The 23,016-nt window shown below is 37.7% G+C and overlaps 1 protein-coding gene and 1 long non-coding RNA gene across 7 annotated transcripts in view; both read left to right on the top strand.

Moving 5' to 3' along the window:
- The window catches only part of CFAP97 (cilia and flagella associated protein 97), a 28,414-nt gene extending 9,127 nt beyond the window's left edge, over nt 1-19,287 (top strand). For all 6 annotated transcript variants that reach the window (XM_068681412.1, XM_068681415.1, XM_068681413.1 and 3 more), the window contains 3 exons: nt 9,810-10,078; nt 16,653-16,803; nt 17,450-19,287. In XM_068681412.1, the coding sequence (XP_068537513.1) occupies nt 9,810-10,078; nt 16,653-16,803; nt 17,450-17,577 (548 nt within the window). In that variant the 3' untranslated portion in view covers nt 17,578-19,287. The remainder of the gene's footprint in view (nt 1-9,809; nt 10,079-16,652; nt 16,804-17,449) is intronic.
- LOC137856248 (uncharacterized) lies at nt 7-9,591 on the top strand. The gene is made up of 3 exons (XR_011096302.1): nt 7-5,166; nt 7,931-7,958; nt 8,925-9,591. It is a non-coding gene; the product is annotated as an uncharacterized lncRNA (long non-coding RNA).
- Nucleotides 19,288-23,016: the final 3,729 nt, after the last annotated feature.

Below are 23,016 nucleotides of genomic sequence, written 5' to 3'. Positions count from 1 at the left end.
GTAAGATTTGATTTATTAACAAATTGAATACTAGAACTGTACGTGCATTTTAACAAATCATGGCTTACTAGACAATGCCACAACTTATTATCTAAATTAAAACACTAACTTTCCTGATAAAATGCTGGATTCTCTACCTTCAACATTGAAAGGTAGTCCAAAACCACATTACATAATAAAGAGAACTCACGTTTAATCAAGTATTTAAACTTCTAGTATCTTTTTGATAGCAAAACAGAATTATTTGAATTTTCTTACAAACTGTCAGCCTTTTGAAAAATGATAAAGTTGGGTAAAGATACTTGGAAGAAATAAGATCTTTACTAAAAATTTGAGTGGTTACTTCTTGCTAAAAGAGTTACTTCACATTAAAAATAGACTCTGAGAGAGAGCTTTGTATCTCTTTTGCTACATTCATTCCAAACCTTTGTTGTATGGGTTGAAAAAGCGTTGGATAACTTCATATGTGTATTTTAAGATCTACACGATGATTTTGCTCTTATTTTCATTGCCCAAACTTCTCAGTAGTAAGCTATGTAGAGTAAAAGACTCAGCTCAAGAAATCTGCTGATATCAAATAAGGTAAGAATTTTATAGTCTGGTGCATTTCAAGCCTAGTTGCTATATTATGGTAGATCTGGCATGATGAAAGCTGCTTGTCATTTTTCTTTACCTTATACCTCGCTAGATTGAGCCTATAGTGAGGAAGGTTTCAAAATATGTTGCATGCATCATCTGACTTTCCTATGAATAGAGATAAGGATTTCACTTACATGGAAATTCAGATCGTAAGAACAAAGCTGGCCATCAAGAAAGGTAGAGCTGATTCTTGACTCTGGCAGTCCTTGTGCTGGAGCAACTCCTTCCTGCTAGAAAAGGCTTCAACCACTTGTCAAAATGTGATGTTAGGAGAGGTGTTGCTAGGCGATTGAAATGATGATGTCCTGCATCTTTATTTGTTTCTTGATAGCAAGAAGCTATTTAATGACTGGCGACTATGGGAAGATTCATCACATCCCTAAAACAAATGGGTATTATAGCTCAGAATAAATATTCTCAGAGACGAACTTGTTTAAAGAAGGGAGGTTTTTCCCCAGACTGAAAACCGGTTCTAAATAACAATAATAAAGATTGAATAATGAGAAGCAGAATTCATACAGTCTGGCAGTTAATGTTCCTGATTAACATGCATATTACTCCCAAGTGCCTCTCCAAGTTGGCAAGCACAACATAGCTTAATTACTTTGGGTATTTTGAAGTTTAAATGGGGCAGGATTATTAATGGTGGAAAGTAACTCATCTGGGAAAACAGGAGCTCTGAATTAGTGCTTCCAGGTTTTTCTGTCCTTTTTTGTGTGTGTGAATCACTTTCCCCCACTCCTTCCTCCTGACAACCTGCATGAAATGTCTGTGCCTATCCAGTTCTGATGAACATGACTTAGACTGTTCTCACTTGAAGCACAGTTCTGAGCGCATGAATCAGTGTTTAAATGATCATCAGGATGGCTCAGATTTGGCTTTAAAGTATAATTTTTTTTCAGTAATCGATACTGATGGAACAACTTAAAATTGTTTGTCAAATGTAGCTGGGTCTAAGGATTTATGGCAGTTGTGTGAGTCTGATTTCTCAAGGTCCCCAGAAATTTGCAGGATTTCAGTGTCATCTGTTACTGTGATGTTTCTAGGAGATATGCAGTGATGCAGCAATTAATTTTTATACTGATCTGTACATTGGTGGTGTGAACACGTGAGAAGACCTGAATCTCTTGTGTTAGAAAATAAACATAAGAACAAAGAAAGGGAAGAAATCTATTAAAGGCTGATGATGTTCATACGTGTTCTGATCTAGAGCAGCAGTCTAGTTATTAAGCAAAGAGGTGGTTCGTGTATCTTAAAATATCATTCGTTAAGTATTTAGAAGAAAATTTGAAGCTGAATTAGAAATGAGCTACTATAGCTTTTCTTCTGTCTTATACACCCTTGATACGTATTTGTGCTCTTATTACAAACTATTCAATTTTTATAAGCATTTGAAAAAAAAATCCATATTTAGACTTAAAAAAAAAAAAAAAAAATGCCCTTGTTTTGCCTAAAGCTAAGTGTCTATCTTGATAAACGTTAAAATTTAGGTTATGCTATTGGGAATAATTTGAAATCTCACAGATAATATAATCTTAGTTTGAAATCACATGTTCTCCATGCAGTGTATTGCTGTTTGAATGCTTTTACTTGGGAATTACCATGCAGCTCTACTACTGATATTTTAGAAATATTTTTAGTGACAAGACATGTGAATGAAAAACTGATAATGGTGAGTGTCAATACTTGGTCGCTACATCTAAAAGTTGTCTTTGTGTGTGTGCTGCTACTGAGGTGAGCATTTCCAAGTACTGCAGCTTGCAGTGAGGCCTCGATTCACCCCATGGAAAATAACTGAACTAGTTTTAGTCAAAAGGGCAGAAACTTACTTGGTAACTGTAGCTGAGAGTGAACTGAAGATTATGCTTGATAGCTGGAGAGGAGCAGGTTTTGCACGTTGCCAGAGACAAATAAAGCAATGAATGTAGTCCCTTCGTTTATTGTGCTGGAATCAAGCTCTGTTCTACAGGAAAGGAAGCAGTGAGATGAAACGTGCAGTTTCTGGAGCCTCCTGGTTGTGCGGCTGCATTGCTGTGGCTTTGCAGCAGGCTGATGAAGGCAGGGCATGGGAACAGAGTATTCTTGAGAGCAGATGCAACATGAGGAAAGAGATAAGGAAGAACTCATAGAGCCCGGGTATCTGTAAGCTGCCATGCCAAGATACGGTGTGCACAGCAACTTTCCACACGCCATTTCTGTTGTATGGTGCCCTCAGTCTGCAGCAGGAGGAGTCTCAGTAGAAATTGCATGCGTGGTTAAAACAGAGGTTGTGCAGAGCAGACAGACAAACCTGCAGTGTATTGCATTGGTCACTGCAGTTTGTTCCCAAATCAGTCCTGCAGCTGTGTGCCACTCAGCTCAGAGCAGCTTGGAGGTGGGGTGGGAGGGAGAGTCCCTCCACAGCCCCCTCCCTGCCCCACTCATACTGAACCCTGTGACAGCAGAGATGGGAGTCTTCAAAGCAGCCTGAGTCCTAGTGTAACCTAGGCCCAACTGGGCCATATTGTTCAGGTGACTGGAGTTTGATTGCTTATTGATTATCTCTGCATTGTGCATAAAGATTGTTAAGTGTATCCATGATACTGCTTTGGTAGCTCTGAATCCCTGAAGGGTTTAATTGCTTGTTAGTTGAATGACTGTAGCATTGGAGCTGCGGGGCCACACTGTGCTGGAATTAAAATATCTTATCAACTTGGCCACGCACTATTTCAGTTATTCAGCGTTGATAAGGTTTGTCTTTTACAGACTTCTCACTCTTATCCCCATCTGTGTGGAAAACATGTAGGTGTGATTATGATTTTTGAAGTAGAAATGTAGTTCTTTGGTCGTTTCCTGGTTTTACATAGACTTTTCTATATATACACCATTTTTTTGAGTAAATATTGTTTCCACATTTATAATAAATGTTAGATATTTTAGAAAATTAGAATAAGAACTGACTCGGCAATATTCAACACCCATAATAATAAATGTTAGTTGTAATCCTCTTTTTTTGTGCTTCTGTGCAGTCTGAACACAAGGAGGGAATGAAATATGCTAATGTGAAGAAATAACATCCAAAATTTGTTTTCGGAAGTATTTACTTAAAGCTGCTTGTTAGAAAGATGGGAATAGAAATCTTGAGATTTTTCTGGTGCTCTTTTGCTTGATTCTATGGCTTGAACCAATATCCTGCCTTATTTTAAGGAATTCAGATTTTCATAGAGTCATTAAATGGTTTGGGTTTGGGTTGGAAGGGACCAGTTCCAGGCCCTTGCCGTGGGCGGGGACACCTCCCAGCAGCCCAGGCTGCCCAAAGCCCCATCCAGCCTGGCCTTGAGCACCTCCAGGGATGGGGCAGCCACAGCTTCTCTGGGCAGCCTGTGCCAGCGCCTTACCACCCTCAGAGTGAAAAATTTTTTCCTCATGTCTAGTATAAATCTCTTTTAGTTTAAGACCATTCCCCCTTGTTTTATCATCGTCTGCCCTAGTGAAGAGTCCTTCTCCATCCTTTTTATAAGACCCCTTTAAGTATCAAAAGGCTGTTACACAGATGAAGAGATGTGTTAGGCATGGATTGTGAATTAAGCAATCCTCCGTTTTCATTTCATTATGCTGCAGACTTACTCTCTAGCTTTAGACAAGTCTTTCAGTTTCTGGAGTTTAGAATTCAGGGTGGTTTGGCACAAATACTGTATGCATCTTTATCTGAATTTACACTGGGTATGAATACAGTAGTAATGGGATTGCAGAAGGTATTTAGAGTACGGAAGATTTAGTACTTCGTGTTTTCTTCTCTGTAGAATGGGGTTGATGCCTGCTTATTTTACAGAAGTGTCCGTAAGAATTAGTTTGTAAATCCATGGTATTAGCTATTATTAACCTGAGGAGGTGGTGTGGTAGGGTAAGTAGGACATTAGGCCACAGACTGAAGACTGAATTCTATCCTTGAAGCTCTCACTGACCTGTATGCTCTCTGATGAATCATTTTGCCTCTTCTGTGCCTTAGATTTTCTATTGTGAAAAAAATTATAGATCACTCACTGAAAAGCACTGTGATGTAAATATCATTACTGTGAAAGTAAAAGCCCTGTGTTTCCGAATAAAGCTATTGTAGAAAATTAAATAGCAGCTTCAACTGAACATGTAGCAATTGCTTTAACTTCTTGGCTATAATTTGTGGAATTTGTCTGTACCTGTATATTTGTTCTTTTTCTTATGACATCAAGAATAAATAGCAGCCCTATTTAAGAATACATTTTTAAAGTAAAAACATTCTTATTTACAAATCATATTTTCCTTTTTTTCAAAAAAGCATCAAACCAGGAATTCTCCAAAATCTTTTTTTTTTTTTTTTTAAAATATGCAGCATGAAATAATGGATAGACAAGGAAATATTTGCACAGAAGTACTACAGGGGAATAGATTCAGACTGAACCTATTAGACGTTTCTGAGGAACTGTGATTTAATCCTTTCATATCTTTCAGATTTGTCACAGATACGGTAGTGGAGCAGTATAAAACAAAACACCAGGCAAACTCAAAAGTGTAAGCACTGAAGCAATTTAATGCATTTTCCTGCTGGGATTGCAAGAGAGTGGAAGATGCACGATTTTAATTTTAGCCTTAATGCCATTAGGAGAGCTGTATTAACCTGTCCTAATGCATTTGACTTGCTAATTATCATTTGTATTTCGTGTAAGGTTTGGTCTTTTTTAATCTGCAAGGTCGTTTCAATGCTCACAAATTGAAAGCAATAAACAGCTTGTTTATTGCTTCAAAGAAAGTCAGGTGTCTCTCCATGGAAACCAGCTTTCATAGAAATCCCATGAATACCAGAGAAATCTCTTTTACAGCTTTTCAGCAGATGAGAAGTAGCACTGTGTGCTGTTCAAGTCTTTATGCAAATGCTACTACTTGTTTACTCCTCTCCCCCAAATTACTGGTTTACGGTCCAGATAACAATGGAGTGGTTGGTAGGGATTTAGATAAATTACTTACTACTCATTGGTAGAGTATGAAGATACAGATAAATCATATTTAATTGTTCCGAGACTTGAGGAGAAGTACAAATTGCAAATGCTTCAGAACCTTAAATCATAACCCGAAGCTTTAGTTTTGCCTCACGTTATCGTTGGCCACTGCAAAAACAGTCAGGTAAACCATTCGAACATTTCTGTGTTGTGATTAAACAGCAGCATAGATATGTTGTTGAATAAATCAACAAAAAGGTTGCACCTGGTGATCTTTTGAGGCCCCTTCCAACCCAAGCTGTTCAATGATTCTAAATTGCTCTAATAACTTTTGAAGCTCAGATACTTGGGTTAACACTAACTGTACCTGAAATACTTAGTAGCATTTAAAATAAATGCATTTACCTCTTACGTGGGATCTTGACTCATGTTGTTGTTTATTGATGGTGAATTCTCCCTGTTTTTGTAGGCTTTTGTTGGCTTCACGTAGGCTTCTGCTTCTGTTCCTGTGAAAGCATGGCTTTCTTTGACATGAAAATTGAAGCACATCCAATGCATATTGGACATCAATTCCTGATATAAATCATATAATTTTGTGTCATAGTAGGTGAGCAGGGAATAGGAACATTTGACACTGTAAGTAGTGTCTTATAATAGTGTGGGTTGGTCAGGTTTTCAGCCAGGTGGCTTGAGAGGAAACTATTGCAGCTGATGATGGTCATGAGTTACAGGGTCAGAAACCTCACTGCAGGCACAGTTGAGCACTTCTGCCAAAAGTGATAGTTTGTGACTCTGACCACAGAAATAACGTCACCACTGCTTCAGGAAAACTTGCAGAAACTTTAGTTTGCAGCTTTGTTCGATTACTCCTGTGGCTGATTTGACCGTAGTTTAAGGATCAGGGATTTTATGAATGTCCTTTGCATTCTCCTTGTTTTGTTAGGCAGAAGCACTTGCTCTATATTTGTGATTGTCTTTCAGGAAGTTACGCAGTATGCATTCTGTTGCTAATCTTCTTTTTTACTATTGTTATTTTTTTAATAAACTTAAACTCTTCTGTCACAGGGTTCCTGAGGAGAACAGTGTTGCAGTTGCTGTGATTTAGAAAAGGATACAGATGAGCTTCCATCAGTTAGCGGTTGTTTTGAAGTGGTATTTGAGGCTTAAATTCTTTGTTAACAGAGCTTAACTCAGTAAAACACAATTCTGATTTGTTAATTCTGCAGCTCAAAGAACAACAGAACAACAACTCTTAATGTGTTGTCCGATTCAATGACCTGGTGAATTGCAGCACTGTTGCTGCAGAGAGCTGCCTGTGAAATTTCAAAGGCAGTTCTTCCTTAGGCCATGCAGAAGGTTAGCTATGAAAAGATCTGTTGAGGAACTGAAACAAGCAGTGAGGAACTAAACTTTAAGAGTAATCCTTTCTCCCTAGCCTCTTGAGGAAAACTTGCTGCTGCACTTACTGTATCCGGTCTGAAATTCGGTGCAAAATTTGTGAGTCTTCTAAACTCTTGCTAAGTTGCTGTATTGCAGAGATTGGGTTTGGGCAGTCGTCTGCTCAGGCTTCGCTAAGTAACTTTGCAGCAGAGTTGTTGTGGCCTTAATACTTTTCCTTTAATGTGTGGTTTGTTTTTTTTTTTAATTTGTGGTTTATTTGATTCTGTCATTGTTAGCGAGCGTTTAACCTCAGGTCTAGTCAGAAAGCTGTTGGCAGCAGTGAGGTCAGTTTCTACACTAAGTAAATGTAAATAATGTGTGTAGTTCATACCTGTTTATTTGGAGTGTGCACTCTCCACCAAAGTATAGCTAGTTGCCTTTTGGAGAATTTAAGCAATCATTTACTGGTGAACACTTGAAACCAGTATTTCTAAATGTCCTAATTCAAAATGCCATTACTTTAAATGGAGTTTGACTAGTTCACACCTTTCACAGAATTTGGAATTTGCACAGAGAGCTATTTAGAAACTTAAATGTCTTGTGTAAGAGACTGCATCCCCAATAACATGGGGGCAAAAAGCGGGGTCAAGACAACAGTTGAACAACTGTTCAATCTATGAAATGCAATGGATGTAAGGCAAAAGATGACATTGTGATTTTATAGCTTTGTAATAAAGTTATAAATTATGTAACTTGGCTATGCATGATATGTAAGAAATGCCTTCTTCAGGTGGTTGTACAAGTCACTTTCTACCAACTGTGTATTGCAGTGCTAGTTTTGTGTGTTCCCATAAGGATATTTATTTTTTTTACACTGAGAAGTGTACCACTGCTTGATGTTTCTCTGTGAATTGTGTGGTGCTAGTTATTTTCTGTGCATTTCTTCTTGTCTCTTGTAGGTTTATCTGGATATGAGTCTTACCCCAGGTTTGTCTCCCCAAACGGATTTGATAGCTAAACTAATTTTCCTTTGAATAACTTACTAAATTGTAAAGATTTTTATCAAGACACTTATACTTCCTTAATCTGTTGGTTGGCACACTTGATCTGTGCTATTTTGCATTGTCTTGGATTTGAGGTGACTTGCACCTTCTCTTGACTAATAAGAAGGTATTTGCTTATGTAAACGGTCTTGCAGTTACGGTGCCCTGGGGGTAGTTCCTGCATATACCAGCTAGCATACTGACCGGGCAAAGTTACTAACTTCCAGAGGGATTCTAAAACGAACTACTTGGATTTTGATTTATCAACACTGCTTCTAACTCCTTTAAATAAAATGCAATAAATAATAACAAATATTTGCTGCATCAGTTCTGCACTGAAATCAGTTGAGATACTGCAATAACATTTTTTTCAGTTTTCTTCCAAAGTAAGAACGTGCTCATCATTTTCTGAGGCTTTAAGCTATTAATGGTTGCCTCAAAGTCCCTTCACCCCAAAATTGCTGACATGGAAGTGTTTCCTGAGGAAATATTGTCATGTGTCTGTTTTCTTCTTTCTGCTTTGCTCAGAGCTTCTGCTTTGCATGTGCTGGGCTTTTAGGGGTAAGAGTGAGGGAAATCTTCTGGAGGCACTGAAGTGGTGTGGGGTGTGGTTTGAGGAAGGTTTAGGAATAGGTCAATAGCTAAGCTCTGGTGAAACCATGATTAAACATAACTACCTCTGGCTGAGAATGAAGCTTGCCAGTTGTTACTTCGTCTTGTGAATGCACAAGTCTGTTTGGCTGTGTGTTTTTAGGTATGCATTCTTTGCTTTTTGTCTTGAAACCCCATGTACTGGGTTAATGCCTGTTTTTAAATTGCCGTATCCTAATTATTTCTTCTTCTGCTACATTTATTTCTCTCCATCCATTAAACTTAATTTTCATCTTTCTCTTTGCAATTCCTGCACCAGCGTGATGTAGCATCACTTCAGGAGCAAAGGATCAACAAAATCACTTCAGGAAATGCATTTTGTGCCTCTGAGTCTTGCTTCCCCAATGTCAGTTTTCTATCTTAAATACCATTTCTGTTCTGCTCCTCATCTGAGACAGATATTTAAAATATCTTTGGAACAAAGCGTAAATCGCTTTCCATGTGCAAACATCTGAATATTAATTTCTGGTGTAATTCTTAGATCTGTGAGTTATTTCTAGTCCTGGCTTTCTGAAGCTGTGTTTGCTATTGACTGGAAAACTTTTATGTTTGTGTTGGTACCGCAGCTGATTCCACTGTTAGGATGATTGTGTGCAATGTTACTGCCGTGCTGTGTAACAGTAGCACCATTAGCATATATATGTGTGTATATATAATTGCCTATTCTGATTGCTGGTGCCATAGTAACTACAATAAATATTTGAGGATGGAAGTTTCCGCATATTGTGTCAATGCAGGAGTCATGCAGGCATACTGGTGATGGTAGAGGTCGGGGTGATCGAAGTGAAAGGGTATCAGGAGCACTGACCGTATAGAAAAAAGGACAATGCACATTTAAGCTAATTTACATTTATTCCTAAATAACAAATATATTAATCACAAATACAGAATGTGTGTATACTTCTGTTGTTCTTGCAGCAAGTTCAGTTGATTAGACTTGATTTTTTTTGTGGTGAAACTTGTGTAAAAGTAATGTATTGAGGACAACAGAGCATCCCTGAAAAATCCTGAAATGCATAAATGTGGAATTCAAATAGAAGGAGGGAAAATGTGCCAGGGTTTTTCAGGCCTGTAAATAAATCCTAATAACAGAACGCAAGTTTGTTTGTTTCTTAAGTCTATTTTACTTTTTGCCATTTTGAAGCTTTTCTACAGTTGGAGAAGAAGGAACAACAAAAAATAACCTTTGATCAGCCACCTAGAGGAACAAGGAAAAATTATTCTTTCACGAATGAAGAAGTTAGACAAATCGATCGGGAAAACCAAAGGCTGTTAAAAGAACTGTCCAGACAGTCTGCAAAACCAAGGAGCAGAAGTACCACCCTGAAAAAGTCGACTCTGCCACCTCCTAAATTGTACCACAGCGCCCTCAACAGGCAAAAGGAGCAGCAAAGGATTGAAAGAGAAAACCTGGTGAGTTCTAAGAACTGCTTTGGATTGGTAAACTGAGGACTGTTTATTGTCAGATATATCATTGCTAAATAGTTACAAAACTGATCAGGCAGCACTTCTAGCTTTACTGCAGTCAGTCTGCAGTGTATTCTCATTACCATGCTGTTTACGTAATGGTTCAGATGCTTTTTTTCCAGATTGAAAAATAGGTTTTTCTTTATTTGAGCTTGCTCTACTTGAATGTAATTCAATTTAAGGGGAATTTTTGTTTACGCACTCATAATTTTGGATAGCAGTGTAATTCTATTCATCCTACTCCATGCATCATGATTACTAGTCAAGAAGAGGCTTGCAAAAAATAAAGCAATCAATATGATAGCATCAAACCCATTATATTTGAAACAGGGAGGATACCATGTGAATTTCAATTCTGGTTTCTAAAAAATGTATAGCTATCCATCATTTTTAATATTTTTAGCTCTCTGCTTTTCACATTATTTGAATGTACGTGGCAATCACAATAACTTATTTTACTGAAAACCAGAAATTCAAACTAATTTATAAGTATATTAGCAGAGCTGACAAATAATACTGGTTTTAATAAGATTTTAAGTGATTGCATTGTATTACAGGTAATGACATTTTCATATCATCTAGTTGTTCATTAATGCCTTCAAAAAGGAGATGAAATGTAGCTAAAGAAAACAATTAAAAAAAAAAAAAACCTTTTCACTAAAAAAGGTAAGGAAAATTTATAGTGGAAGCACTATAAAAGAGCAAGTGGTCCTTGCTCTTTTTCTTTTACTAGGTTGCAATTTCTTTTTCTATGAATAGGTAAAGATTTCAACATAGATGAAGCCTAATTGTCCTCTTCAGAAAAATCCGTTACATTTTAGTTTTTCCATCGTAGACATCTGGGTAGTTAAAAATTTCAAAGTGGGAAACCATAGATTACAAGTGACCAAAAGAACTTCACACACTGAAGGAATTTGGCACAAATGTGTTTTATAGATACATGATATTTCTCATTGTGGGGAGGGGAGGATATGTTTTTCGGCTTCAGTGGTTTTGAGGTGGTAGAAGGGCTTTCCTCATACATTGTAGATGGTTGTTCTTTGTTGAAAGTGCTGGAAGCGGGACTTGCTCTTCTGTATGCACCCTGATCATCAGAGTGGATTCTTAGGCTGTGGAGAAGTGCTGCATCAGCCACATACTACCTGGAAGTAATATGCAATATTGATTCGATGGTTGCTTTGATATTAAAGTACATAATATTTTATAATACACTTCTCTTTACTCAAAGCCACGCACTTACTTTGTTTTGAAATATTGCGACATTTTATCCAAGAATGTCTTGCCTTTACAAGTTCTGGATCAAAAATTCAGCACAGGTAAATACTACTAGTCATTTCACATCCATAGCATACCAAACTAGCAAGATCAGTGGTGGTTGCTTGTAGTCCAAGAAATAATATCCTTTGGTTACTTAATCATTTATGCTTTTGTTGTGAATCATTTACTGCAGGGACATGAGTGCAAATGTTTAACTTCAAAGTAATTCCTTAGAATTTAGGTTAAAATGTCACGCTATTTTAAACAATAAAAACACTTGGTCTATTCATTCCACCAACCTGAGGATGATGCATTTTCTTTTTTGAAGAGTGATTCACTAGTATGCTTAACATTTCACTTAAGACTACTTTCACATTTGAGCAATTCTGTTTAAACACACACACACAAAAAAAAAAGATTAAATTACATGTGCACCTGGAGCAGTGCAGTTGTAACATACTAATTATTTTATCCCCTTTGTTGGATAATGACTTTTATAACTTCTTTTCTGACGTTAATACCTTGTCTAGGCAAAACTCCCTTGTTCCACTAGAACGCCCGTGGAGTGATGCCTTTATTTACTGTTAGCAGAAAGGCAGCTTGGTCTCTGGTGCAGGCATCTGGCATCGAGGCTGATGCAGGGAAAGCAATTCAAATATTATTATTATAAGGAAATCACAGAGAAATCAAAGCACTTTTGCTCTCCAGCTTTGTGAGAGCGGGTCAAGGAGATACAGGGAATGTAAGTTGCTCCCGCAGACTGCTGGAAAGAGCTACAAAGGAAAAAAGACGCGTTGCTCTGAAAAACAGGAATTCTAAGTCAACGATTTAGCTATTTATGGGAAAACACAGTTAGCAAAAGACATCTGTTAAAATGAATATCACAGTTTTGTACTTGCTGCTTGTGCGCGTTGCCTTTCATAAGCAGAACCTGCTTTTGGTGCTTATTTGAGCTGGCAAGACCAGAGTGCGGCTCTTGCCAGTAGAGGACGCTGCTGACTGAGGAAACATCCTACTGCCGTGCCTGGAGGTACTCCCAGCCCTGTCTGCTCTCCCGTGGGGAGGAACCTGCTACACACGACACACGTGTCCATATAGAGACGATAATCACGATTTCAGCCAGTATAAATAAAATACTGAGCTTCACAGGGAACTATGCGTAATTTGAACTTTAATGGTTTATCGTGTGATGCAAAATCTGTATACTGCTATATAAAGGTGGGTGTTTGGAGGCCTTTAAATACAGATATGCAGCCACTGCACCATTTCTCCATCAATTCACCTAAACTTACAAGTAATTAAAGTCTAATGGTTGGGTTTTTTTGGTTGTTTTGTTTGCTTTATTAATTGTCTGACTAGGATGTAGGTGTGTGAGATGACCAAAGTGAGCTCAGCTGCTGTGTTCAGCCCAGGTTCATGGGGGACAAGTGACCTTTGAAGCTCACACTTGAAGTTTAGTGGAAAAGACGGTGCACGTGTAGTGCAAATCTGCAATCCTAGCACTAAAGCTGTAGGCTTTTTGTGAGCAAAACTGTTACGGTCTGCTGATTCCTGACCGCTGCTGTGATAATTATAATAAAGACTGACTAATTGCCAGGTTGAAGGAAGGTTTTTGGTTATTTAGCATGCTACTCAATTTTGTGGTTTTTCCTTTTTTGTACTCAAGACTATCTTTGTGTGGATGCCAACCGCAGGCAAATGTGCCAGTTGTTCGGTTTAAGACTTTTCTCTCGATTGAAGAACTTTAAGAGGTTTCTCTCTTAAAAGTACTCGATGGATGATGATGTGTAGAGCTTGTGAAGTGAGAGCTGATTAATGCAACTGAAGAGTTGAAGAAAATTGCAAATCCTTGTGCTAAGAACAAAAAGCTGTCCCTGAATGCACTGTTATCTCCTTCACCCTCCCCCACCTGGGCTCTGCAAAGGGACAGTGTGGTCACTAGTATGAGTGACATTAGAGGAGGCATAATATAAATAAATTTGAACAGCTGTCAAGGCACACTGGTCAGCTGGTCAGAATTCAAAGGAGGTGAAACCGAAGCCTTCACACATTTAAAAAGTAAAGTAAAACAAGAAGAAGTGGCATATTTTACCTTTTCTCTGGACTCAGTTTGGGAGTGCTGTGTTTTCAGTATTTTATCTCTTCAAAATAGCTGTAGAAAAGTATATGCTGAGTTTCTTTCCTTTTTCTTTTTTCTTTTCCTGACAGCATTAGAATTAGATCTGGTGTTCTGCTGCCCAGACCTGAACTAAGAGCATTTATCTTAGCCTACCATATAGCAGCTATCTTTTAGCATAGTGTCAGGTTCCTTTGTTCCCCAATTGTTGGCAATGTGACATTTCCTTCTGTCACTGACAATATGTATTTTAGTGTCTTTACCGGATACTAGTCTGTCTCCAGATGCCTAGATTTACAAAGAATTATCCTGTTCCTGGAAGATAATCTTGCAGGAATGATTTATGGGATTGTACCTTTTTTAAATTGTTACTCTACTTTTATTGTAAACTCAGTATCGTAGTAAGAGAAGATGATGGAGGGAAATAGAAGCTTTGGGAGGCTTTTGGCCAAGCTAGAAATTAATGATATATCATCTTGCATGGGAATGGGGAGTATAGTAGTGAAAATCATTGACTTGCTGAATGCTAACCTAATCTTGTTGAGCTTGAATTAGGAGCTCTGAGCAGCTGCAATGTCATTAAGAGCAGCTGATGGCATCCCTGCAATGTATGTGCCTGTTAGTCATTTTTCTCCTTAAATCTGATCAGGAACATGTCTTTGTTTCGAAACACCTGGATTATGTCATGTGATTTGATTCTTTGCTTATTAAGGTCAGTGACAAAATTTCTATTACTTTCGTGGTGCAGGATTAAGGCTACAGAGATTTAGCGCTTCAGAACAAGGCAAGTGGCAGTGTTCTGCGATCCATTTCTCAAAATGCTGTTTTAACGAGAACATAATAAAGGAATTAGCAGATTTAAATGGGTAATTGAAAACGAATCTTATTTGTTTAAGGTACTCATGCAAAGCAATTCCTTGGTTAAAGACCACAAGGCTTGCTAGTAAAAAAATACAGGGATTGGATTAGTTCTGGTTTATGGATCTTGTAGGTCAGGGCTGCCGTGTCAGTGTGTCGATGAGTTCATTGCTCTATGCAGCAGGCCCTTCTCCAAACTACAAAAATTATAACCACAAATAGTGTTTAAATTAACATGCCCTCGGTACAGTACTCAGCAGAGGGTAGGGGTACCGCAGGAGCTGTTCTCTAGTTCTCTACAAAACTTTTTCTTAGAACAGGGAAGGAACCACTTAAGCACCACGTAACCTATATCTGCTCTTTTCATGTCTAAGGATTGTGTGAAGTCCAGTTCCAACCTGTTCAGAAGGTAATGTTTTAGTGCTGAGAGTGGTCTGCTTCTTGCTTTAGTAATCAGGACTGAATGCTTGTCGAAATACAGGCATAAAAGTAAAAGCAGGAAATTGTATTTAAACTGGGGTTAAACAGGCATATGCAAATGTATGTGTTGAGAACTGAGCTTGAAATTACTGCAGTATCAAGGTATGCGAATTCTGAGTCTGTTACAGTTGGAGTACGGACTTGAAACATGCTTGACCTTCACAGGAAAAAGGATGTTGCTTCTACAATTCAGTTTACCTATTTGTGAATGAGCTGAACACTTTGAGAGCTTCAATTTTTAACACAAAATAAACAAGTAATCTTTGCAAGTCTATATGCATGTTGGTATGTTAGATGGTGATAACTGGTGTGCAAAATGTGGGATGTAACATTTAGAGACAAGTCTACCATTTTGTGTTCTGTAACTGGCTTCAGTGAAGAGCTATTTCTAGCTGAAGTTCTTCCTTTGACTTTTGCTTACTTAGGTATTTCCACTTGACTGTGAACTGGCTGGCACTCGATGCAAGCACTTGTGACATATTACGTCCGAGCCAAAATGGCTTGTCCTTTCTCTCGCGCACACTGCAGGTTTCCAGTCCCCATGCATAAACTACCAAGAGCTTGCAGATTCCTATTACAGTTAGATGAAGACAACTGACATATTGTGAATGCTATACCATTTACCAAATGATTTTCTGTGTCTTTTTTTTGTTCTTCTAAAGCAAACAAACAAAAGCAGACAAAAAAAAACCTATCATCAGAAAAGAACCCAAACAGGACCTGCGGGCAGATGAAGAGGGGGAAAAAATCATTTCATGCAAAGTGCAGTTTAATGGTTAGGCAGGTTCTTGATGTCTACCACTTTAGTATGCATCTAAATAATACGTTCTTAATTAGTAGAGGTATTTTTAGTACTTCGGAGATTTGTGTAATTGCAGTTTGCATTGTCTCTCATTAATAAGATGCATGTTGTAACCCTGATGATGGTTGTGTCCCTGCCAAATGTTTGTAGGCTATCACTTCAAATTAAGCTAGCGGAGGGAATGTATAGATCTGTGAAAAGCAAGCACTGGAGGCTAGATGTATTACAGATGTCAGGTGGTTGATTGGAAGCTGTATGTAGCAGAGTTCTTCTGATTTTTTTGCCACCACAAAGTTATTTTCTTTAGAAAAATTATGGAAAATTCTTAAATCAGTGCATCCTGTTTCAAGAGTAAGTAGTTAGGAGGTATGAGAAACTGTATCTCATAAATACTATGTAAGTAACTGTTCTGATATGATGTTTGCTGCATGAGTGCCAGGGTTAATCTCAACAAGCGGAGATGATGTCTGTGACGATTTCAACTATAACCTTGTAAAAGTACATTATGGATAAAAGATGCACATAAAATCCAAAATAAATTCGTAATTGTGCTTTTCTTCTTACAATTACTTTCACAGAACTGAGGTCAATAGTTCTCTCTGGGGAACTGTTCTAAATATGTTTGCAAAGCAAAAAATCAAAATAAAACAAACCTCTCATCTTCCCTAAAACTTACCCATCTCTTCTTCTAGAGTTAAACACAGTAGGAATAGAATAGCTCATCTTGTCATCTGCCACCTTCACCAAACAGATGTCATTTCAAGTTATCATGATGTGCAGTGTACTATGGGGTACCAAAGATGTACTCAATTCTGTCTTTTATTACAATGAGAAAAGTATTGAACGTGAGCAGAATAGTGTGTCACCAGTGGAGTTAATTGTCTTGAGAAATGCTAAAAATTGTTGGGTTGATTTTTTTTCAGTTAAAATAGAAATATCAGTCTCTGAATGTTTTTGTAGCTGCTTGTTTGTTCTTTTTCTTGATGATGCTCTTCTTTGATATTAAGGCTTTTCTGAAGAGATTGGAAGCAGTGAAACCAACAGCTGGTATGAGACGTTCTGAACAATTGATGGACTATCAGCGCCAGATGAGCTATCTAAGTTCTTCACCATCTGTAAAAAGAGGAAAGTCTCCTTTCAGCCAGCTTAGCCCTTCTAGTAAGTACTCTGAAGTTGCAGATTCTAGCATTTCTTTACAGGTGTTTCATCCATAATTCAGAATTACAAGGCATTTATTACTAAGAAAAGCAAAAAAGTTTTTCTAATGCAGAGATGATTAAATTGTTACTGTTAATTATACCAAAAATATGGTGACTGAATTGTTAACCTACCATTCTAAATTTCTAATAAATTATTTTGCTAATAGTCTTTGCCAAAAAGGTGAAAAAATCACTGTTGTAAAAAATAGTAATAATAATAAATAAATTTCAGGTTGCTAGTGCTTTTTATTGAAAGGACAAAGCAAAAAAAAAACTCAAATTCTCATTTAAAAAATATCTACTGATAGTAGATAAGTTTCTCTTAGAAATTATGTGTATTTGGAAGTAGGTCATGTATCCTCATGGATCCATCACTGTGTCAGGTTAAAGAACCACTGCGCTATGGCATGTACTTTAATTTTTTGTTCTGACTATTTGCAAACAACTCATAATGTTGGTTTTGGATTGAACTTAGTGATTGTTTTGTTTTTCTGGAAACTGTGGTAATGATTTTAACAGTAATAATATACCATGAAGTTTTCTGATATACCCAGCATAAGCATTCTTACTCTTTTTTTTTTTTTTTCCCCTGTGTGTGTTAACAGGAGGCACTTCAAGAGCATCCACTGTACCAAGTACAATGAGCCAGAAGACTGAAAAAACCACTTCTGATCCATCTGGTGGGGCATTACAGAGACCTAAGCCCACTAATGTTCGTGCTGCTTGGTTATAAGTGTGTGCTATGCCTCACGTTCTGAGATGTTCCTCGGATTACTATTTTTAGTGCTTTTGTAAATTCTATGTGCAAAAATATCCTCTGCATTGTTTAGTGATTAAAAATGCATTGTATATGATATAATTGCATATAAAATTGTTTTTATGCAAACACTTTCACTTCAGTCAGTGTTTCCTGTGAGAGGAAGTATTTATGAAAGAGAAAGAGGTATTTAAACAGAATAGAAATCATTAATTATTATTTTATTGTCCAATTATAAGTGGAATTTGTATCCATGACATGGAAGGACAGAATTGCTGCACGATAGGACTTAATTCCTAAATTGTGGCTTTTCATCCTGGCTTTAGGTAAGTCTTCTGAACTTTTAGGTCATGTTCATACGACTGAAAGAATCTTCCTTTTACAGCAGCATTGCAGGATGAAAAGTGGATTGTATATTCCTGCATGGTTAATTAGAATACCGAGGCTGCAGAAGGTGTTACTTTCCCATGGTTGCAGATCACCCCAGGTGATGAGCATTTGTTTTGTACTCAACAACGTGTCTCTTCCAGAGAATTTTAGAAGTTGTATTGGGACCTTTGCGTAGGAAAGAAGCATCTGATAGTGTTTGAACACCACTGGGTAACAGAGACTGATGCTTGAAATTAAAAACAGTTTCAGATTGAATCTAAGAGTAAGTTTTAAATACTTCTCAAGCTAGAGAACAGTAAGCAAAGGAAGTATTTCATGGTCCTTCTTTTGCAGACCCTTCTCAGTGGGGAGATAAAAGCTTGAGCTGCAGGAAGCTTCAACATCTATTTTTGAAAACAACTATTAATCGCTATTTGAAAAAAAAAAAAGTGTTGAAAACAGAAATAAAATCTTATGCTTCTTAACCTATTTTTAATGTTATGTTCATATCAAATATTTGTAGTAGTGTCAGGCTTCCTTATCAAACATCCATTTATAAGGGGAACAAAGTTTAATGCTGTTGGCAAGTAGTACATGATAGGCTTTATTTCTATACATGAAGGCAAACTTTTAGTGAGCTTATTTTGTAGGACTGTAGTCTTATAAAGAGCATAAATTATGATGCCAGTGTCCATGGATATTGTTGGAACCCTGCTTGCTTACCCAGCTTCTTCCCAGGAGAGATGCAGGAAATCTCTTTGTGTTATGTATAAGGAAAAAAGCTGTATTCAATAATGCCAGGTCTTGGCCTTACAAAGAAAAAAGAAAATTTATCATTCTTTGCTCATGCTTGCATGAGGGCTTCAGCTTTCAGGTATTCTGCATTGTAATAGGCTTTTCGCTTGGTCCTGTATGACAGTTTGGCAGAGCTTCTGCACCTGGTGATCTGCAGATCAAATTTAGCTGTTTGACAATATATGAAGCTTTAATTTTAAGCAGCATTGTGGCAAACAGATTTTATTACCATTATTATTCATTGATAGGGACTGTAAGGCATTTTTTTGCATAGTGCTGCTGTATTTATTTGTACTCTTGTGCTAATTAAAATTATTCACTATTTAAAGATTTTTGTCCTTGAATGTGAATAACAGTTTAAATACTTCTGAATGTTCATATAATAATTCTCTTCTGTAAAAGAATTCACAAAACAGATTACTTCTAATCGCTGCTTCTTATTTTATTTAACTTTGGTATGAAATACTGTCAATTTTGTATGTCATTTTTGTAAACTATAAGAAATAAAATATTTAACATGAAGTGTTTGTCAATGCAGTGACTTCCTAAGGAATTTGACATGTGATACTAAATTGCAAAGGATGTCATTGGAGAAATGCTTCATACTACCTGTAGTCAGGGAAAATGCAAAGAATCGCTTAGATATGTTTTACTTGTTAGTGACTGGTGCAGTGCTTTTTTTTTGTTCTTTTTTTTTTTTTTGCTTTAAATAAGCCATATTGACAGTCTTCATTAAATTAGATAACTTCATCAAGATTTTTATGACAACCAATTCTACTTCTGTTAGACTTATTTCTATGTTTGTTTTTTTCCTGTAGGCTGTCACTTTTATGTTCTCTTCTGCCTCTTTTTCCCCTCCAGAAGATCTCTTCAACCAAAAAGTGCAAGCTCTTCCTACTTAAAGCAAGTCACCACACTGAGCTGACATAGTTTCAGATGGGAACCAGTTTCCTTGCTAAAGTGACAAGATTGCCAGTTTGAGTGACAACACTGGAGCATTGATTTCACCGCAGTGAGAAATGGACTGTGATGCCTCTCATGTTTCTGCTCTGGAAGCATCCATGCTTCATTTTGGGTTGCCTTTCTTCCAGAAATTGAGTCTTGCTTTGTAGCCTTTCTGCAGCAATGAAGGTTTTAATGAAGGTCCTAGCTGAGATCAATGACTATAAGGACGGGAAGCGATGATGTGTTTGTGCTTGGATAGCTGAAATAGGAAAGGTGTTTTACCAAGCAGACTATTGAACCTTTCAGAATTCTATTTTAATTCCAGTGAATCCAAGAGATTTGAGCTAAACTGGTAGAATCACACAAGGCCATTCCTCATACAGAGTTTACAGGCTTTCCTCTGTGCCACAGCCTGTCTTCTAGTAGACTTTGCATGCTTTGCTGAAGAACCTGAGGTATCTCTGCTGTTATCCCCTCACTCAGATGAGCATTCGTCTCACTGTCCCAAATCAAATGGCTAGCTACCTTTTTATGTCATCTTCTATGGCATATGCAGACTTAGTAGTGGACTGAGTTTTCCTGATTGTCAACTAACGAGTTTCAGGATAAACCCCTGTAAAAAGCCTTGACACTTCTTCTAACAGATCACTGATAACACTTTCATCTGATTTTCTCCTTGTTCTCACCGGTCAGTAGACAAAAATAGCCTTCTGCCTGCCCAATCTGGGCAGCTCATTCAGTCATCTGGCAGATGAGAGCTGCTGCTTTTCTCTGGAGCCTAGTCTGCACATCAGTGTGGTAGAGATCAAGGCAGTGAAGTCACTTACCAGCCTTTCTAGCAGCTGCATTTTATGTAGGTGATGACTGATATTTCCACTGTGGTATATCAGCAAGCCAGATGGTGAGGGGTAAAAAGGGAAATAGTTTATTTTCTTATCATTCTTATGCAGGGAAATGGATTATTTTATGGATCTGGTATGCTGCACCTGATGCTCAGTCTGTGGTGTCTGCCTGCTCTAAGTCTTGAGCAAAACACTAGATGTAGCATGTCATTTATACCTGGTGAAGGAAAAGTCCAGAGCTGTCTTCCAGGACTGAGACTGAGGCCAGCTTCATGTTTCGTTATACCAACAAGGGTTGCTGATGTTTGTGATGCGGTTCTGGTTTGTCTTCTGGATACCTGGTTCTAATGCCTTGGTCAGGTAAGCTTCTCTAATACCTTCTGGTAACTTTCCATCTGGCCAAAATGAGGCAGCATTTGCCAGCAGTGATCCTTGCAGCTGTGTCATTTCCGTTTCCAGGATCACTTGTGTTATTCACCCAAAATGCTGTTCTTCATTATTATTGTTGCAAGCTCTGATATATGGAAAATTGTTGTTCTCTCTACTGTGTTATGTGGTAAGAGCTTGAGACAAAAGAAAAGTCTCAGTTCTCCCCACAGTGTCTCTTAAAATTAGAATGTGTTATTGAGAGTTTTCTTGTTTAAAGGGTCAGAAAGGGAACACAGGGCTGAGAATTGCTACCTGGGGCATGAGCTTTGATGCTCCTTTCCCTTGTACCCTAGGTTGGTTAATGGAGCTCTCTGAGATTATCATAGTAAGAGTAACTGGCATCCCAGCACGTGATTTTCTGGTTTTTGAATTACTTTGCAAGTTGTATGTGTTTGTTTTTTTTCCTTCTGCTATGCCCCACAGTATGTCTTAAGCTCTTCTTGTTGTTTGTTTTTAAGAACTGAGGGCTGCTCCTTCCCTAACAAGTATAGGGCAGAGAGTAGAGGTCTTCACCTTCAAAAACGTAGGGAAGAGTCTATCTGTGGTCATAAATTCTTCCCTTCACTCTCTGCAGTCCCGCTCTCAGTGCTCTTTAGAGATGTTTATCCTTCAGAGCCAGCCTAAAGGTCCTACCTTGTTCTCATCCAAAAGATTTGTGTCTCAGTTCCGTCCCCAGGTAGCTTGCTTTCTGGACCGAGGAGTACCGTATATGTTAGATGGGCTTTGTCTTCCTGTGTTACTAGAATATATTAGCAGGCTATTCAGGACAGGCTTCCCTCTGTTCAAGTGTGAAATACAAGGGAATAGTGATTTTGATGTTGACTTTACAGTGTACCTGTCTGTGAGGTGCAAATGGATCAAGGCAGGGGTATTGTCTGTGGCCCAAGCTCATTTGACTGTAGTAGTAAAAAGACTCTGCAAAATCAACAACTTGCCAGCTGTACAAAGCTGGATATTTAGTTTACACTTCGAGCAAGTGTTATGCACATATATCAGTGCTGCTTTTGGGGGAATGGCTATTTAATTGACAGTTTTGAACTCATACACCAAGTATCCTAGTGGAAAGTACTGCCTGGAATTTGCCACAGGCTGTATATATGTATAAGCATGTAAGCAGAAATAAGGAGCTTCTTGCCTGTGTTTTCATAATGTATTATTTTACCTACTGTCTCTTCCCCAGTGCAATTTTCCTGTCTCAGTGTTCCTCACTTTTCCTTTTTAATAGCTTTCACTTTTCCTTTGTTTATGCCATTTTATTTTTTCTGGAATATTCAAGAATATTTATTATTTCATTTACACCCATCTTAAATTTCTTTTGCTTCCTCTTAGTTCTTTCATTACTCATTCACACATAAAATTGCCCCCCAAATTTGGTACCTTTTTTATATTACAGTTTGACATTGTCTTTGGTATTGTTGTAGCCAACTAGGATCTTCTCTAAAACATCAAAGGCCATAAGCAACATTGTCAGTGAGGTAAATGAGAAATGAATGGTTACAGTGTGTTTTAAGGATTTCTCATAAGAAACCATTAGGAATGTGTGGAGGAAGGAGAAAAGGAAGAGAAAGGGTAGAAGCAAGCAAGTAAAGGTTCCTAAAACTAGTGCAGTAAGCACCTGGATTTTCTTCACAGTCATGTGGTTCAATAGGTTGCAACCTCGTCATTTGCTACTAGGAAGAAAACACACCACCTATCTAAGTGTTTAGATATTGACTGTTAGGGAAGGGAGAAGAAAGGGCTAAACTAGATACAAAGAGGCACTGTTGCTCATAGGAAGAGAAAAAAAAGGAAAAAAAAAAAAAACAGAATGAGCCTAAAAGTTCAAGGTAGAAGCTGTCTCCCTTTGTCAAGAACTGATTTAAACAAAGAAGTTGAAATACATCAAACCTCATCTAGTATGTGCACTTCCTTTGTCTGAGCAATCAAAAGTGATTGCTACCTATTCAGGTAATTCAAAAATCAAAACTTATCTATAATTGTTCGACCCATGGCTTCTATTCTTCAGGTGCATAGATGTTACCTCCATATAATATTT

Source organism: Anas acuta, chromosome 4 (genome assembly GCF_963932015.1).
Source record: "Anas acuta chromosome 4, bAnaAcu1.1, whole genome shotgun sequence".
Lineage (NCBI taxonomy): Eukaryota > Metazoa > Chordata > Aves > Anseriformes > Anatidae > Anas > Anas acuta.
This window is presented reverse-complemented; position numbering and strand designations above follow the sequence as displayed.